This window comes from Lissotriton helveticus, chromosome 7, assembly GCF_964261635.1.
Source record: "Lissotriton helveticus chromosome 7, aLisHel1.1, whole genome shotgun sequence".
NCBI lineage: Eukaryota > Metazoa > Chordata > Amphibia > Caudata > Salamandridae > Lissotriton > Lissotriton helveticus.
The window spans coordinates 50,533,075-50,553,138 of NC_136068.1; the positions used below are offsets into that span (position 1 = coordinate 50,533,075).

A 20,064-nucleotide genomic window follows, 5' to 3' on the forward strand; every position below is an offset into this window, starting at 1 on the left:
CTTATCTTACTACTGGGTGCTCTGATCGATTCCCATTTATTTACTTTCCTATGCATCTAAAGTTTTAAATTAAATTTTTTCTTGTTTTCCCTCTATATTTGCACTTTCTATATGAATTAATAATAAAAAATAACAAACACTTTCTTATAATGCTATCAATGGGAAAAAATATAAGCTTTGCACGTGCTTTACTTTCTTGAACTCCCTCTTTGCTCGATCCGTATTACCGTCGGAGATGATTGTCCCATTTCATCGATTTATTTTCTTTACAGTTAAAACCCGATGGTTCATTCACTGTAAAAGTCGACCTGCAGCTGTTCCAGCTTAACCAGCGGGGCTTACAGGACAACCTAATTATTGAAGCAACAATTACCGAAAAAGGAACAGGTGAGAGGTCACCACAGTATTCAATTCCTACAGAAGTGCTAATTGGTCAGACAAGAATCACAACCACTGAATCTGGAAGAACATAACATAACATAACTGTATATGTTTTACAAACTTTAATGCCACCGACCAACTATCACATAATTCTTGTGTTCTGCATGAACACTACTAGTATGCCTACAGTAAACCAGCGCCAATCAGGGATCGATAATCAATAACCTCACAACAACATTCAATGGGCCCATAACACAAACTCACCCCACAATATAAAGATCTGCTGAATGACACTATAATTTAGTCCCAACGACTAAATAAATCAGTGTATATAGGCTTGTATCTAACACTCTAAATAACTAACTGAGCGTTCATATCAACTTCTTTCCTCTGGTTGATGGACCGATAGTTGGGAAGTTGATGGTAACAATAATAACTATGGGCCCGATTCACAGAACCAGTCTGAGACAAAATCCTAAACTTACTACTCATGGTATTCACAGAATGCACTTACGACTGTCCTAAGTCTACATCCGCACTTGGGCCAGAATTTTCACAACCGGAGTGTCTTATTATTTTAACTAATTCATAAAAAGGCTGGCCATTGCAATTGGAAGGTTGGGAAAGGTTTACTTGTATAAAAGATTAATTAACTGAATATGAATTTGGACTAAAGAGATGGATGAAATTGATACCCTCTGTTTGTTTGAAAAGTAGAATGATGATATTTGATCATCAAAGTCATCTTGGTAGAAGCCAAACAAAAATAGGATTAGAGAATCATTTGATTATTACTCTAGTGGTTTGATCTGGAATTTGTTAATGCAGTACTACGGTTATACAATATAAGGAGAAACATTTTCTTAAAGAGGGATAACTAGAAACAATTGTTAAAATCAATGGTTCACATTTTTGTTCTGCTGAATTTAAGGACTATGTGACAAATAGGAACATTCACCACATCAGAATAGCTGTATCCAATCCAAGGGAAAATGGTCTTTTATGGAGACTGAATAGGATGTTAAAAGACGACATTCAATTGGCCCCTGGCAATGGACTACCTGTTATAGGCCGTGTAAAATAACTGAAGTGTGCTTATAAGACCTTTGGTTATCTGGGTATTCTTCTTTTGGAAATATTGAGAAAAGAAACCTGGATTAACCTGCATATTAGATAATGTCTATGAGCCCAATTCACAGAACTAACTTAAGACAAAATCCTAAACTTACTACCATTTTCGTGTTCACAGAAGGCACTTACTCATTTTGGTATTCACACAAGGCACTTACTCATTTCGGTATTCACAGAAGTTAGGAGTCCTAACTTTAAGACGCCTAAATGCCTTCTGTGAATACCGAAAGTCTTAAAATTAGGATGTTTCTCAATTTAGTAGTAGTAAAGTTAGGACTCCTAACTTTAGGACTCCTAAATGCCTTCTGTGAATACCGAAAGTCTTAAAATTAGGATTATTCTCAATTTAGTAGTAGCAAAGTTAGGAGTCCTAACTTTAGGACATTCAGATTCATTAACCAGTGCCAACAGCATCAGTCCAAAAATTGGTGCTGACGAGGGCAAAAAGGATGACTTTCCGAGATCTGGTATTTCCAATTTGGAATTTTTAGTCATAGATACAAAAGTAGGAATGCATGATATGGCCTATGTTTGTAATATAGGGCCACAGGCGTTTTAAAGGAAGATCTCTACATTAGCACTTTCCACTGGGGAGAAGTGTGTGTGTATGGGAGAATGTGATCTCTGCATTTAAAAGTGAATTCTACTGTGAAGCTGAAGTTTTGCTCACTTGCTTCTGTTTTTTTTTTAATCACACAGGTGTACAGGTATTCAAGAGTGCCAATGTGTGGGTCTCACGCCAGATGCCCAATCCTTATTTCAACTACCAGGTCACTGACACCTGCTACAGGCAGGGCATCAACACCACTGGTTCAGTAAGTGCTGTGCTCCTCATCGGGGGAATAGTTTCCCAGCTCAGAAGTTTAACTAAATTATTATTTTTATAAATATGTATTTACAATGACATCCTGTACTTATAAACTCCGATCAACAGTCGCGAAATATCATTTATTTTTTATTTCATTTGCCCTTTTTGCTAAACATATATACTACACTGACGAAGGCAAAACGCTGAAACGCGTTTGTGTGGTTCCCGAAAAATAAAGAAACTGTGGACCTGATTTGCCTCTCCGGAGTGCTGTGTTTTTCTGCGTGAAGGCATGAAATTCTGAGCATGATATATATCATGCTCAGAATTTCATGCCTTCACGCAGAAAAACACAGTACTCCGGAGAGGCAAATCAGGTCCACAGTTTCTTTATTTTTCGGGAACCACACAAACGCGTTTCGGCGTTTTGCCTTCGCGACTGTTGATCGGAGTTTATAAGTACAGGATGTCATTGTAAATACATATTTAGAAAAATAATAATTTCGTATATATATATATATATATATATATATATATATATATATATATATACATATATATATATAATTTTTACCTGACTCATTAAATTAAAGATTTGCTAAACATAGAATTTTTTTAATTGAGGTGTTTTACCCTTCTTATCAAAGCTAGCACGCAGCTATGTGCATGAAGCGTCTGCTAAAACTTACACATTTATGTATTTATATATTTGTTTATTTATATTGTCTGTTTCATGGATGTACGTTGTTATCACGCGATGTATTACATCGTGGTACTTTACATCGCGTCTTTTACAACGCAAGTCGTTACACGACTTGCACTGTAGGGGTGCTGGACTTAGGAATAGTTACATTTACTATTCCAACACCAGCCTACGTACAGTAGGCAAGGTGTTGGTAGAGTAAATCTACTATTCCTTAGCCTAGAGCGCCCTCCAGCGCAAGTCGTGGTTACGACTTGCGATGTAAAAACGCGCCATAATTGCACTGCGGGGTAACATCCGCGTTGTAAAGGATGTTCCCCGTTGTATGAAGATAAACGCGACTTGTTGCATGAAACTGCTGGGTTTTTTTTCTCCTTAGCTCATTCTCCGTGATGGCAACAACAAGGGCATCAGTGACCAAAGCATCGCTCTCTATATCGCTTTTGACAATGTGGCGAACTGCGTCTCAGACAAGAACGGCAACTGTAACTTCTCCTTCGACACCTCAAAGTATATGGGGGGCAAGCTCGTCCTTGAGGTGAGTCTTGGTTTGCGTCTGCGTCGTAGCAATGGTGCCATGGACCATGGTGTAAGAAAGTAAATGAGCCCTCCATTCACTGCCTGGGCAGTAAAATACAGCCATCTTTTCAGTGCATCAGACCCCTAGACTCCTGGGTCAAGGTGCCCCTGGACCTGCTGCACTACTGATAGCCACACCCCTGCTTCTCCTTGCCAGGTTAATTTCTCTGTGCTGGATTGCTGTGCAGAATAGCAACCATGGGATCATTAGGTGCCCTTGTTACTTGAAGGATAACATATCTAGGCCAGGTGTACGACCATTCAATTTTGCGAGTTGCATATTGTGATTTTTTTGCAACTTGCAATTTGCAACTAGCAAAATGGAATGTACAATAATGTTTGAGAAACTGTTTACGATTTAGAAATGGGTCGCAATGGACCTGCCTCATTGATATTCATGAGGCAGGTTGCAAATTGCGACCTATTCGGAATGGCCGGCACTCACAGGAATAGTGGCATACTGGGGTCGGCAGACTACCACGTTTGTGACTGCTTTTTAAATAAAGCAGTTTTTTTATAATGCAGCCCATTTTCCTTAAAATAAATTGGAATGTGTTTCAAAAAGTAAAATGAAAGTTTCAGTTTCCTTTTTTAAGAGCAGACATTGGTCTGTGGGACCACTGCCTGCTCTTACAAAATATTTACACCCACAGATGCAAAGGGGTCCATTGGGCATCCATTTCCCTTTGTGACTGGTTTACCACCAACTTTCCATTAGTGGTAAAATGCAAATGTTTTACGACCACATTTCGGTTGCAAACCATTCGTACATGGCACTACAAGTTGCTTTTAGGATGAGATGCCGTGGCAGTCCCCTTCCTAATAGCACATGCTAGCGGTTCCGACACCAAGGCATATAGAAGGGGAGAGAGAGGGCAACCCTACCTTGTGCCCCTGGTTATTTCTATTGGTCGAGATAGAGTCCCGTTGATCCTGACCTGGGTCACTGGTTGGGCTTATAGAACCTCCACCAGTTGCAAATTCTCCAACCCCCACCCTACGTAGAACCGCATTTAAAAATCTCCATTCTACTGAGGCAAACACTTTCTCGATATCTATAAACAGTGCTGCTGCCGTAACCGTGGGATGGATACGAGCTATAGTTATGAACAGAGTGTGCAAGTTACAGGATAATGAATGTCCAGGGAGAAATACTGACTGTTCCGGCCCCATAACCTAGGCAACAGGGGGTCTAACCTGTTTGCCAGCACCTTTGCACAAAGTTTAGTGTCAGTGTTGAGCAATGATAGTCGTCTGTAGGAAGAACAATGCTCAGGAGGCTTCCCAGGCTTGAGTAGGGTAACTATAGAAGTTTCCCTTATAGAAGATGGCATTTTGCCCGATTTAGCCATCTCTTCAAATAAATTAACAATGTGGGGAATTCGTTTATCTTGATACGCCTTATAGAAGGTGAATATCAGTCCATCTGCGCCAGGGGGTTTTCGTTAGGCATTTCTTTCAGTGCAGCTATTATTTCTGTGGGTCTCAAGGGGCCTATAAGTCTTTTCCTATCGCTATTTTCCAACCATGTCATTGCTATGTGGGCCAGATATTCCTCGTCCGATTCAGAGGCAATGCCCCCCTTAGAGGTGTAGAGTCCTGTGTGATAGACAGCAAAAGGCTCCAGTATAGCCGGTGTGCTGTCTACCAGTTCGTATTTAGTGTTGTAAACGCTGGTGATGTGGCTATCGCCCCTGGGAAGTCGAACTGTTGCAGCCAGAGTAGCGCTAGGTCTGTCATCCTCCGAGTAAGTCCGGGCAACAGCATATTTCCCTAGTACGTGTCTTCGGTTTCCGCTAATTTGTTATATTCGGCAATTTGTGTCCTGATCTGTGCAAGTATCTGCGGGTCTCCAGTATCGTGGAGCCTGTCCTCTAGTGTCTTAAGTGTAATTTCCACTTAGCGCAATTGGGAGCGAAAAGATTTAAGAACACCTGTGTGCTTTGAGATCGTGATTCCCCTTATGTAGAGTTTGAAAGCTTCCCATATGGAACCCACAGTCATGACGCTGCCCAGATTTGTAAGGAAGAAATCGTCAATCGCCGTGCCTGGCTCCATACAAGAACTGTATCTAATAAAGAGTATTGGGGGAATCGCCAAGCTTGCTTGTTGAAATTCACATCTGTCAGCCCTCTCTGTAATAGTACCGGGGAGTGGTCTGACAGGGTATGTGCCATGTGTGCGCAGTCATGTATTGAGGAGAGTAGTGTACTGGAAGCTCCCCGTGTGGAAAAGCAATGCCGGCTCTGGCAGGACACAGGGATCAGGCAGGGACTGTGGGGGCATTAGGGCTCCCCTCACAGTCCCCAAAGGAGAAGGCCAGCCCCGGGGATGGGGTCCCCAGGGCTAGAAGTGGCCACGCGGCCCCCCTCCTCAAAAATAAAATCAATTAAAAAAAAGAAATAAAGGCCGGCCTTGGGGGATGGGGGCCAATAGAGGCCTCAGGAGGGGGGCCACTCAGCCCCCCCTTCATAACAAAGGAATTACAATCACGTGGCCATGCCCTGGGGGGTGGGGTCCCCAGGGCCCAAAAAAAGTACAAAGAAGGGGGGCCACACAGTCTCCCTTCTTAAAAAATAAAATAAAACAAAACCCGGGATCATGCCGGAGGCCCTGCCCCCTCACAGCAAAAGTCTGCAAACGCGCCCTGTGGCGCGTTTTACAATGGGGAATGAATTCCCCTTCAATACTGGGGGTCCCTGGGGGCCAACTAGCCCACCAGTTACCTCCAGTAAGCGTCACAGGGCTGAGTTGCAGAGAGGTGGTACAGGCCTTGCCCCTTTTTACACCTCTCTGCAATGCAGCTCTGTGGCGCTTAGAAATTAGCATTTTAAAAAACGTAGAAATTCACTGAAAAAACCATAGGTTTCAGGGACGTTATAGTTAGTTGGACATTTCACTCGTACAAACCATAGAAATTCTCCTGTTATAGTTAGTTCAGCTAACTATAACTCGAGCACCCTAGCACACTAGGCCCCTGGGATTTATTTTATTTATGCTTATAGTGGGGGGCTGCTCAAAATGGGCATGCCAATGCCCCCACCCCCAAACAAAATACCACAATCTTTATTCCCCCCCACCCCCAGGAAGCCGATGGGGGCAATAGCCCCTAATTTTTGCACCCTGGAGGGGCAGAAAACCAACTCGGCACCAAGGATGTGAAAGGGTGAGTGCTGCCCAGAATGAACGTTTATGTTGGGTTTTTATATACATAGGGGTGGGAACTGCCCAGGCGAGGCATGCCAATGCTTCCCTCCCCAAAAATGGCCACAGTCTTTCTCCCCCCTTGATCTGCCCCCACCCACAGCCCTCCCCCACCAGGGCAGCAGAAAGCCCACTAGGCACTGACGGTTTTTTTGCAATGTGCCTAGCTGTGGATTTTGGAATGCAGAAATACATAAAAAGTCAATTGGTAATAAAAGTTGTTCTCCAATTCTGTATTCCCCTAAGTCTCCTAATAAAAAATGGTACCTCACTTGCATGGGTAGGCCTAGTGCCTGCGACAGGAAACAGTCCGAAATGCAACATGGATAGATCACATTTTCTAGTGAAAACTGGCACTTTTTTCGAAATATGCCGAGATTTTGGACCCTCGCTCAGCCAGCCATTTGGAAAACCTAGCAAACCTGTACATGCTTGAAACCTAGACACCCAGGGGAATCAAGGATGGGGTGACTTGCATAGCTCTCACCAGGTTCTGTTACCCAGAATTCTTTGCAAACCTCAAACTGTGTAAAAACAAAACACATCATCTTCACATTTCTGTGATGGAACAGACAGGGAGCCGCACATTTCCACTCACCCAGCATTCTCCCAGGTCTCCCAATAAAAATGGTACCTCTCTTTGTATTGGTGTAGACATCAAAATATCTATCACAAAGTAACCTGGTTTTACAAAGGGGCACCTGCGTTTTTGGTCCTAGGCTCAGCGGCCATCTAGGGAAACCTACTAAATCCAGACATTTCTGAAAACTAGATACCCAGGGGAGTTTAGGGAGGTATGGCTTTTGTGGATCCTCCAACGTTTTCCTACCCAGAATCCCCTGAAAACCTCAATTTTAGCTGGGAATATCAAATTTTTCTCACATTTCTGTGGGGCAAAGGTGTGTGATCACCGGGCTGACATACATTTCCTATCACCCAGCATTACCCCAGGTTTCACGATAAAAATGGCACCTCACTTGTGTGGGTTGGCTAAATACCCACGGCAGGCAAGTGCCCAAAACTTTTTGTGGAGACATCAAAATTATCGATCACAAAATTACCTAGTTTTGCAAGGGGGGGCATTTTTGGGCCGTTTTCTGTCCCGCCCACTAGGCTTACCCACACAAGTGACATACTATTTTTATCAGGACACTTGGGAAAATGCAGAGTGAAAGGAAGTTTGTGACTCCCCACTGATTCCAGAACTTTCCATCACAAGAATGTGAGGACATTTTGTTTTTTTAGACAAAGTTTGAGGTTTGCAAGGGTTTCTGGGTAATAGAACCCTGTGAGAGCCACATAACTCACCTTATTCTGAATTCCCCTGGATGTCTAGTTTAAAAAAATGTATAGATCTGTTAGGTTTCCCTGCATGCTGGCCTAGCTAGAGTCCAAAATCCACAGCTAGGCATTTTGCAAAAAAAGGGTCTGTTTTCACTGGAAAAATGTGATGTGCCCATGTTGCGTTTGGGCTGTTTCCTGCCACTGGCACTAGGCCTACCCACACAAGTGAGGTACCATTGTTATCGGGAGACTTGGGAAAATTCAGGGTGAAAGGAAGTTTGTGGCTTCCCACAGATTCCAGAACTTTCCATCACAGAAATGTGAGGACATTTGTTTTTTAGACAAAGTTTGAGGTTTGCAAGGGTTTCTGGCTAACAGAACCCTGTGACAGCCACACGACTCACCTTATCCTAAAATCCCCAGTGTGTCTAGTTTTAAAAAATGTATAGGTTTGCTAGGTTTCTCAACGTTCCGGCTGAGCTAGGGTCCAAAATCCACAGCTAGGCACTTTGCGAAAAAAGGATCAGTTTTCAACGGAAAAAAATGTGATGCGTCCACGTTGCATTTTGGGCCGTTTCCTGTTGCGGCCTCTAGGCCTGCCCACACAAGTGAGGTATCATTTTTATCGCGAGGCTTAGGGGACCAAAAAATAGTAGAACAAGTGTTATTACCAATTGACTTTCTATGCATTTCTGCAACCAAATGTAAGACAGTGTGTAAAAAAGAAGTCATTTTCAAAAATGCCCACTAATTCACATGCAAGTATAGGTACCTACATATTTGGAGTTGTGCAAACAACCACTGCTTCTTAACTCCATATGTTGTTTCCATTTGGTAAATACATAGTTTTCCTTGATACCAATATTTTCACTCTTTATATTTTAGAAAGTGAATTGATGTATACCCGGTACACAATGAAACACTATTGCAAGGTGCAGCTCAGATATTGGCTCTGGGCACCTTGGGTTCTGGGAGAACCTAAAAGTCCTATATACTTCAGCAACCAGAAGGGCCAGTAAGCGTAATAGTATTTTGCTTTTAAACATCTGCCATACTTAGAAGCAGTTACGGATGAAAAGGCAGGCATAAATTTTTTTTTTCAACTTGTTTTCAATATTTATTTCAACTATTACTTTCTAGTAGAAAACCTGAAGGTTCTACACAAATGACCCTTGCTAAATTTGGAATGTTATCCACTTTTCTGAAATGTATAGCTTTCCTGCATCCATTATTGCTTTCACATCAATTTCTACCACTAACTGGAAGGATGTTGAAAGCACAAAAAATAGGCTATGACCCACTAAAATGCCAAAACTGTGAAGAAAATTATGGTTTTCTGACAAATGTCTGCCTGTTACTGAAAGCTGTGAAGATGGTGATATTAGCACAGCAAACCCTTTGTTTTTACCATTTGCAGGGAAGAAACCAGATGCTTTCTTCTTCAGCACTTTTTTTCGAATTTTCCCAAAAGGTTTGCTGTATTTTGGCTAATTTCTTAGTCCCCTCCAGGGAAATTCACAAACCCTGGGTGCCTTTAGACTCCCAGGATGTTGGGAAAAAGGATGCAAATTTGCCATGGATAGCTTATGTGGAAAAAAAGTTAAGAAACCCAAACCACAAACTATCCCAAATAGCCAATAAAGGGCTCAGCATTTGGGGGGGGGGGGGGGGGGAGCAGCAGTAAAGGGGTTAAATTAAATATCTATATACTTACATACATAGAGGACCTTGGGTCCACTCTATTATACCAGTTGGTCTGTCTGAGTGTAATTTCACTCTCTTTCCATCCATGGCAGAAAACTGCATGATGCCATCTTATGATTGACCAGGTCTTTTGTTTAGAATTTTCTTCTTTTATAGTTCTCTTTTGATTCTTCTTGTTCGCCTCTTTATATTTTAATATTTCTTAAGGGGATACTACCCCTCTCACGGCAGAGCTAACAAGTTGCTAGTTTGCTGCTAATTTCACCTGTGGTCCGGGGCATTCCACATGGTCACTTCCTCTAAACCAGGAGATCATTATGTATTGCTGTTGTCTATATTGTATCATTGTTTTACCATTCCAAGAGGGCCAACACATTGGTGCTAAATATGGCAGCTACGTTTTGACTTTTAAATAGTCTATCGTTTTTAAAAATTCATTCACAAGACGAACACCCACTGCTACGTTTAGTTTTTTTATTGCAAACATATGCCCAGCATGTTTAGAATGCAAAATGTTTTATTTTTTCCCACATGTATTCTTTTAGGGCCATATGTATGAAGCTCAAATTGGTTCGCAAACGCCGAAATTCGCAACATTTTGGCGTTTGCGAAATCATTTCCGCTAAATGGTATGTATGTAGAAAATTTGAGTGCAAAATAAGGAATCGCAAATTTGTGATTCCTTATTTTCTGATTGCATTTAAGGAATCGCAAATTTTGCGATTCCTTAAATGCAATGTATGAAGCACCCAAGTTGTGCAATTTCTCATTAAGAAATCGCAAATTACCACCAACTTGAAGTTGGTGGTAATTTGTAATTTCTTTCACAAAAGCACTTTTTTGCATTTGTGAAGGTGCCATGTGACGCACATACATGCCCTTAGGGCATGTATGTGTGCCATATGCGCACACATGTGAATTTAAGGGGTGCATCAGGGTGTCTTTATGACACCCTTGCACCCTTGAAATAATTCTCAATTTGCGACTCTCAAATTGCGAATCGCAAATTGAGAATAACTTCACATTCATTCCTATGGGCCTCCTGGCCCATAGAAATGAATGGGAAATGATTAGTTAAATGCAATTCGCAATTTGCTAATCGCGATTAAGGAATTTTAAGAAATCGCTAAATAATGTGATTTTTACATACATACCAATTTGCAAATGTCAAATACCGATTTCTAAAAAATCGCTATTTGAGATTCGCAAATCTCGATGTTCATACATCTGCCCCTTAATTTTTCTTGCTTATTCTGCTGATTTTATTGCGATTGTGCCAAAGGATGAATGGACGGATAATCCAGTGGATTGATGAATGGTTGCATGAGTGCAGAGATGAATGACAGAGTGCGTGTGTGATGGCTTAATGAGTGTCTGTCGACAGCCATCAATGACACAACAGGTACTTTCATTCATAAGCTAGACCGACTGGCATTGCCAATGCTTGTTCATTGTTTCTCTTTCTCTCCACGGTGTCCTTTCCCTTGAGCAGGCTCGGTATGACCAAAACCAGCAATGCTTCGAATCCAGCCCAAGCTGGACAGGGCAGCCCAACAACTACCCTCAGTTGACTCTCCAACGTTGCTACTCGCCGAGTGGAAGCTTCCTGAAAATAAAGCCTGTTGAGGGAGAGCTGCGCTGTGGGCAGTCGGTCACCATCAAAGCAGAGTGCATCCTGAACAGAACTTCGCTGCTGTCCAAAAGCAGCACAGTCACCGCTACATACAAGGTGAGTGTCGTGTAAGGCGCCATATGCAGACTGGGTAGTAGTAGTTGTGGTTGGTGGGTGCACAGGAAGTATTACTTTAGATCAAATCTTCTGAAGGCCAGTGGAGCTTGGGCCATGGCCCGCCTACCAGGAACTGGTCATTTTAAAATACCATTGACTAAAATCCTAAGGCGAACCTGAAGAGAAATCGAGGTCGAAGATAGTAACTTTTATTATATATCGCATACAAATTTGACTAACCCTTACCCTAAATTGCCCTTGCGATCTTTTCAAACTTTTTACAAATTCCCTTACTTTTCAAACTTTTTGCTTTCAACCTAATTGTTTTTCAGGCTTCAAATTTCTACCTTTTGGTGTTTCTGACCATATGATTTGGACATTTGACCTACTACCCAATGAACAAAAGAAGTGTTATAGTGACATCTAGTGCCTAGTTAGGCCATGACATTGACTGGGGACCTCAGTGGGAGCAGGCAGTCATCAGGGTGTCAGTGACTTCTAGTGGTCTGTGCTTGCATTGCATGAGGTCTTACCATCAGGTGCTAATGTAGCTCTCCCCTCTTCTGGCATTACTTGGTGCTCTGGAGGCAGAACACACACAAGTAGACCAGTCTTGGTTCTACATCCGCTGAGTCCAGCCATGTGTTAATGGAGCAATGACAACCTGGGTCCAGCCAGAGCTGGGCTAAGGTTATGGTGTGTGCAGACTCTGGCCCTGCATTGACAACCAGTGGTAAGTTAGAATATGATACTGATTGAACCTTTTTTGTGTGTACACAAAGAAGGCTTGTGAAATACTTTTTCAATGCCTGGAGGGTTGAGAGGAAACTGGCCTGGAGGGTTGAGAGGAAACTGGGCTCCCTCATGAAATCATAACACAACACAAAATTACTCCAACCAACCGGGCGGTAGTCAATCAAAAATGCACTTAAATGGGGGGTTGTGAAGCATGAAGTGTATGGAATTACGTGTAAGTTCACCAATGGGTGAGCAAGGAGAGGATTCTTTTTTGTTTAGTTACCCTCACACACCCTGGGGTGTCATGCATCATCATCGGGTCACCCCGATGCCTAGAAGTCGGGGTGGGCTCGACCACAGTGTTGGGAGCTCTTTGAAGTTTATAGAAGACCGGGGGGACTATAACCTTGCCATCACAGACCACCAGGGGCCCCCACACTCTACACTCAGTGTGGCTGTTACTGGGCCTTAAGGGGAGCACTCTGGGGCTGGTGCAAGGGCTACACTCAGTGGTAGTCAGTATATTCTATAGAAGTGAAGCCCTTTCAGAGAAAAGGTCATAATATAAAGAAAGCAGTATTCAATTGTGCATGACTGTGCCATACCTTACTCACACAGCAATAACCCTCTGCCCTTAGGTCATGTCCAAAGCTGAATTCAAGAGAACTGGCGAAGGGAAAATCACCTTGGACCGTGGTGAGTATGAGCAATCCTTTCCAATTCCTTTTCCATATTGATTAATCTTTATTTCACAAAAGTTTAAAGTAATGCCTCTCCTAACCACATCATCAACATTGAGCACTAATATGTGTTGGACTTCTCTGCACGGAAATCAATTGAGGTTCACAAGGGGTTACAAGAGGTTCTCGTTCTCTTGTGCTCTTAGTCAGCTCTGGTCTCACAGGTCATGAAGGCAGAATCACAAGGTGAATGAAATTGGTTTAACCCCTTCCCCGTGGGGCTAATTCCCCTGCTGTGCTGGGGGGTGGGGGAGATCCCTGCAGCGCCGCGGTGCTCGTGACGAGCTCAGCTCGCCACGCAGCACGGTGGCACTGTACTCATGACTAGCTGAGCTCGTCATGACCACTCCCGTTTCAATAGAACGCTCAGCACAGCGAGGGAATTATCCCCGCGTTCGAGCGCCACGCGTGTCATGACGAGCTGAGCTCGTCTTGAGCACAGCGGCACCGTGACTCATGACGAGCTGAGCTCGTCATGACCACTCCCGTTTCAAAAGAACGCTCAGCACAGCGAGTGAATTATCCCCGCGTGTGAGCGCCGCGCGTGTCATGACGAGCTGAGCTCGTCTTGAGCACAGCGGCACCGTGACTCATGACGAGCTGAGTTCATCGTGACCACTCCCGTTTCAATAGAACGCTCAGCACAGCGAGGGAATTATCTCTGCGTTCGAGCGCCATGGGTGTCATGATGAGCTGAGCTCGTCATAAGCACGGACGAGGTTATTGGGTAACTTGGCACAAAAGCAGTCAGGCTTAACTTAAAGGCACTATGTAAAGTATTTATGCAGCACCCACCCCTAATAAAATGAAACACAACACTAGAAAAATCCCAAATCTTCAGTGGGTTTAAGGTATGGAAGGCTGTGAGAAGAAAGTTGAGTATAGGGTGAATATAATTTTATACCCCGCTAAGGGATAACCCTGCTCTGCCGGAAATTTTTATACAGACAACTGTATTAACAAGGGGAACGCGGCAGGAATAACTCACATAGGGTGCCTCTTCTCCCCTGCAGGGATACAATCCTCTGAAGAACTAAGGGAAAACTTTCAACTGGACTGGCAGGACTTTTTTAAATATCTTCCAATCAGAGACTTTTTATTACGAAGGGCGGGGGAAGGGCTCTGCCTGAAAAAATAAACTTAGTGGAAACATTAATGCACATCAAAAAAAGCACTATTGGGGGAATATATGTCCTTTTAAATGCGCTGTTTCCGGATGATCTAGAGAAAACGTCACAGAAGTGGCAGGGGAAAATAGGTACTACTATGGATGAATTTAACTATGCCTACTCAATGTCTCAAACAATTCTTATGTCCACAAAACTCCAAGCACAGTTCTATAAAACATGCTTTTTTCTGTACTACACTCCAGACAAAATTGCCAAATGGGGGAGTGGCAAGGGGTCATGCTGTCCTAGATGTATGTTATTCAATGCTGATTGTGTACATATCCTCCCTACTTGCGATGGACTAACTTATTAAAACGAAACATTGAGAAATTCCTGTCAACCGTATTGAAAAGCGATATAGCTCTGTCTAGTGAAGTTATCCTACTAGGGGCCACAGATCCTAGCAATCCTAGAACTGGTCATAAGCTTGTTTTTATTGCAATGGCAGTGTTAAGAATATGTATAGCCTCGGCTTGGCTGGATCCTATTGCACTGTCTTTTCATCAGAGGCTAGCTCGGCTACTAGCAATCTCTAATCTGGAGGCTGCTATCTATAAAAGGAAAGGCAGGAAATGGCGCAAAACGGGGTTGAGAAACTGATCTCCTTTAATAGAACGGTGTCGATCCCAAAGCAATACCTAGTGGTATATAATGAAGAATACTCAACTGTATGGTATGTTGTAAAATTACTTTCTGCTGGGGATAACGTAACATGATTATGAAAGCATGAAACTATGAGAATATACAATTATGTAACTGTATATTCGCTTGTCTGACCTGGGAGGGTGGGGGTGGGTTTGGGGAGAGTGCTAAATTGTTAGAAAAAAACAAATAAACATATTTTTTAAAAAAAAGAAAAATCCCAACTCTATTTAGAAAAATAGAGAACATTTAAATAAGTAAAATGACAACAACGTAAATTCCATCCAATCAGTAGAATCAGAGTTATACATTTTTACAGTTTTTAGTGAAACATAGCTCCTAAACAATCTAAGAGCCAATTGCAGGCATCTAGTAAAGTGAGACCGGGTCAAAGTTGAAAGTTAAGGCCGGCCGTTCTGGTCAGATATACAAGGTCGATTTGGCCTGGTCTCCACTTACCCTAGGACTCTACCTTATGACTAGAAAACATCCAGCAGAAAGTTCTTGAGAAGTTAGAGTTCAGCAGGGCAAGGCAGCTGTGTCCCAGGTGAAGTTGTTGATGCCAGGGAGCTGATGGACAAAGTCTCAGTGAATCTGTTGACAAGGGATGGAAAAGCTCCGGGCGGGAGAGGCTAGATTTCCAGGCCAAGAAAGTAGTTGTCAATGGGGAGCAGATCTCGTTGAGCCCAGTGAAGATTGTTACCTTCAGATTATACACATTTTTTGGAAGTCAAAAATCTTCAGTGGAACAAAACTGCAGGCTATAGCTGAAGAGGGCCCCGCGAGGCTGAGAGGTCCCACTAAAAGGGATTCGGTGCTGCTGAGAAGAACAGTGCGGGAACTACCACAAAGTTGAGTCCACTACCATGAAGTGAAGTCAACCAGCAATACATCTGATTGACAGGTAGGTTATGGTCTTCTTTCAGTTTTGTTTTTTTGTTATCCCATTTCAGCACAAGCTGTTTAACCCCTTGGCCGCGGCGGTAATTCCTCAGCAACGCCACCATGCTCGTGACGGAACCAATCTGTCCGAGACACAGGCGCGCTGTGCTAATGACGGAGTGGTTCCATCACGGCCCGCCCGCTCATCAATTCAGCCGCGCAGGCACGGAATTGAGTGGTTCCGTCACGAGCACGTAACGGGTTAAAGGATCTCCTTTCGAACTTGTCTCTCGTGAACTTTGTGTAATTCTCGTAAACACTACAATTACTATATCTAGTTTGCAAAGTTTGCCTGTAGGTTTTTGCAGTCAAATCTGGATTTTCCTGACTTTTTCTTACAAGGAAAAAAGGATCACCAATGTCCTGCAGCTATATTAAAAGTCTTGAGGAAAGCGCTGTTAAATTTAACTCCCTAAAAGTGACAAATCCGTTTTCAGCACCAAGTAGCAATGGCGGGGAGGGGAGGGGTAGGATGGTGGGATGCGAGGCAAACCGTTTGCAGGGAGGAGCTATGTGAATGTGTTGTTTTATCGAAACTGGAAACTCTGCGGAACATGGCTAGCCCTCCAATTGGGAAATTCGCGAACAATATTTATTTATAAATATTTTGCACACCCTTAAAACATCCATGTTCTCACTAGACGTTGCTCATGTGGAACTGCGAGCGACTTTTAGGGTGCAGGCAGAAAGAGGGCTGGTAATCAATTGAAAAAAATGCCTCTTTTTGTCCTCGAATTAATGCAAGAGAAAGCGTATTACAATGTTCCAATCAAAAGGCAGATCGACTTTAATTGTGTCCTATGGCTGGCAGAGTCGTCTTGTTGAATGGGAGATTTCTTTAAAATTGTTGAAAAGTGTGCACATTTAGTTGTGTTGTTTTTTTTTGGTTTTTATTTGGTTTTTGGTTGCCATTTGCTTCTGTGCTCTCTAACTGTATTCACCAGCTATATCACACCGAACGGCCACCAAATTGGTGAGCGCCTTATAAAAATGACCCGTTTACATCTATTAGGACTTGCGGCTTGAGGTGTTGATGGTGGTTTCAAGGCACTGATATTATTACAACTATCAGCTGCCCACTTTCAATCATGTACTCCTCCTCAAAGGTGTCAAAAAAGTGGCCTCACTGGGTCTGTTGTCTGAAGAGGTGAGCATTCTTCCCAGCAGAAAGTCCAGATCTAACTCTTCCTCCCCTCGGGAACCCAAGCCTAGCAGGATCATGTGAGATGCCCCCAGAGGGATTATGTAAGAACCACGCAGGCATTTAGCCCACATGCCTTCACAATGTGGTCAGAACCACTAATGCGTCTTTACACGGCGTTTCTGTACCACGCAAGTTGATACAACGACTTGTCTTACAGAAAGTGCTGGAGTTCGAATTGTATAATTTACTATTCCAACTCAACTCTGCACAACAGTAGATAAAATGTTGTACTTTAGGTCCAACATCAATCCAAGAACGCTTTCCTTAAAGCAAGTCATTGTAATGAATTGCATGGTATAGGAATGCGTTGTAAAGATGCATTTGTGGTTCAGAGCACGTTGTCAAGGCACAGCGTGGATTGAGCTGCATTGTAAAGGCTGTATTCCTCCCCGAGGTTGTTACATTCACATTCTTTGTTTTTTGTACAAGTGTAGAGCATCTGGCAAAGCCCCTGGTTGTTACAAGATTGTGTGCTCATGTTAGAAGCTGACAATGAGTTTCTGATTCGGTTAGGTCCTAAGCAAGTCATTCTAACTGCCCCACTTGAGGCTTCAGCCAAAGGTCTGTGTGCCACCTGGGTCTGACTGTCAGAAGGATACTGTTATGAAACCTCTCAAAGACCAGTGACAATGCGTTTGTTAATGCTCATCCCTGGACTGAGGAATTCATGGCTGAAATGTATTTGCTTCATAAATTTCAAGACACTTGCTTTACAATATGTGTGTTACCTTCCTTGCTTGCTTCTCATGTCAAACTCCCGCTACGGCCGACGCTGAATCTGCAGCCAACGAACTCCACAGATGGATCACCAACTGCGCAGACAAGCTCAGCCCCCCTCTGGAACTCCGACAGACAGCCCGTCACGAAAGCCACCTGGTTCACCACCGAACTCCGATGCACCTGCAGAAGTCTCGAAAAAGCATGGAGAAACATCAAAACCCCGGAAGCACAGATTAGCTACAAAACCACCATGGCAGAATACCACCAACGCATCAGATCCACAAAAAGGAAATTCATCCAGGTCAGAATCCACGCCAACTCCAGCAACTCAAAGGGAACTCTTCAGCATCACAACACCCCAGTGAAGCCTCAGAAGTCATGCCCTCCCAGGACCTCTGCGACAAACTCAGCTCCTACGTCCATCTCAAGATCAAGTCCCTCTACGACAACTTCAACGAACAGAAACAAGGCACCGACACCACTCTTAACTCCAGCAACACCAGCCTACCATCTCCAACTGGACCCCTGTCACTACAGAAAACACCGCCACAATCATGTACAGCATACACTTAGGAGCTCCCCACATACCCCTGCCCGCCACACATCTTCCACAGAGACTCCACTGCCATAGCACCCGAACTACGACGCACCATCAACTCCACCTTCGAAACCGGCAAGTTCCCCGATGACTGGAAACGTGCAGAAGTCAAGCCCCTCCTCAAGAAGCCCTCCGCAGACCAAACGGACCTCAAGAGCAACAGATCCATCTCGCTCCTCCCCTTCACAGCCAAAGTCACCGAGAAGATCATTAACATCCAGCTCACGAACTTCATTGAAGCTAACTCAATCCTTGACTCCTCCCAATCCAGATTCTGCAGCAACCACAGCACCAAGACTGCCATACAAGCATTGAGGAAGAGCCTCAAGACCTGGCCCCCAGTGCCCAGGTGAGTAGTGTGCTTCACAAATCCCTGATTGATTGAATGAACTTCAAGATAGTGCACTCAAGTCGCTGCCCCCAATTGAGAAGACTCACAAGGAGAGAGACTTCGATTATGGTTTTAATTCACACAGCATCAGTTCAGTAAGAAATGAGAAAATGAGAAGCACAATAGTTATGAAACTACAGGTAATAAAATCCAAAAAACAGTTCAAAGAATGTACAAGCAATACTACAATCAGTTCTACTCTCCACCACAGCGCAAAACTCCAGAATGCATGGTGCCAGAAGGCCTCTTTTCCTTATCCATCTCTCATGCCCTCAGCCGAGGGCATCCCGGGGATTATTGGCATGCATACCTTAGCGGCAACTTCCCCTCCATCTCACAGAGGGACGGACAATTCCCGCAGATCCATACCAACACATATACCAGGGCACCGCATGGCATTCCATTCCTGCCAGGGTAGCTGCCACCAGGCAAATAACACCCGAAAAATGTTCAACTCTAGGCATCCCGGGGTAAGGCAGAAAGGTCCAGGCGCACCAACAGGTCAGCCCCCTCCTGCCTGCCCAGTGCCCACACAAATGACCACCCCTCCACAAGGTCAACTCAGTAAATTAGTCAAAATGTTTGGGTAGCCAGCGTTTTCTGCTGATTGCACATAGATGTGGAAAAGCGCAGGGCTCAATATCGAGCCCTGAGGAACCCCATACTTGATGACATGCTCCTGGGAGTGGAAAGGTGGTACCACCGCTTGAAAAGTTCTGCCTTCCAAGAAGGACTGGAACCACGCCAAAGCCGACCCCCTGACTCCCATATCATGTAGACGACCTAGAAGAGTGTCATGGGAAACAGAGTCGAAGGTGGCACTTAAATCCAACAGAATTAAGGCCGCCGAGTTCCCGATATCTAGGCAGCTGCGGATATCCTCAGTCAAAGCCAACAGTGCTGTTTCCGTACTATGACGTGGACGAAAACCATTTTGTGAGGGATCCAGCGTTTTATTGTGCTCCACAAATTCCGCCAGAACCGTGTTAACATATAAGTCAGTAACCTTAGCTAAGAAAGGGAGCTGAGAGATCGGCCGGAAGTTGCTCGGGTCTGATGGCTCCAGAGACTGCTTCATTAAAAGAGGTATAACTTTTGCATGCTTCCAGGTTGCCGGAATTGAAGCAGAGAACAGAGACAAATTAACCAATTCCCTTATCGCTGGAAAGATTGAGTTAAGAACTTGACGAAGCTGATCTTGTCTCAGCGGATCAGCTGGAGAGCCTGATTTAATTTTAAGGCACAAGGATTCAATCTCGGGGAGCGAAAGTAGGGGAAAGGAGCACAAAGTTGTTTTAGAGACATTTAACCTGTCCTCAAACTCAGCTGGGCGATTAATAGGCAAGCTGGTGGAAGGGGGACAGTGTGCAGGTTGTTATAAGTGATCTCTACCTTAC

General features: G+C 43.7%; 1 protein-coding gene across 1 annotated transcript in view; it reads left to right on the forward strand.

Annotated features, from left to right (window-relative positions):
* Positions 1-20,064, forward strand: part of LOC144768004 (ovostatin-like) — a 249,450-nt gene that overhangs the window by 81,099 nt on the left and 148,287 nt on the right. The window contains exons 9-13 of the mRNA XM_078651396.1: positions 273-387; positions 2,212-2,327; positions 3,403-3,561; positions 11,287-11,523; positions 12,900-12,957. Of these exons, the coding sequence (XP_078507522.1) occupies positions 273-387; positions 2,212-2,327; positions 3,403-3,561; positions 11,287-11,523; positions 12,900-12,957 (685 nt within the window). The remainder of the gene's footprint in view (positions 1-272; positions 388-2,211; positions 2,328-3,402; positions 3,562-11,286; positions 11,524-12,899; positions 12,958-20,064) is intronic.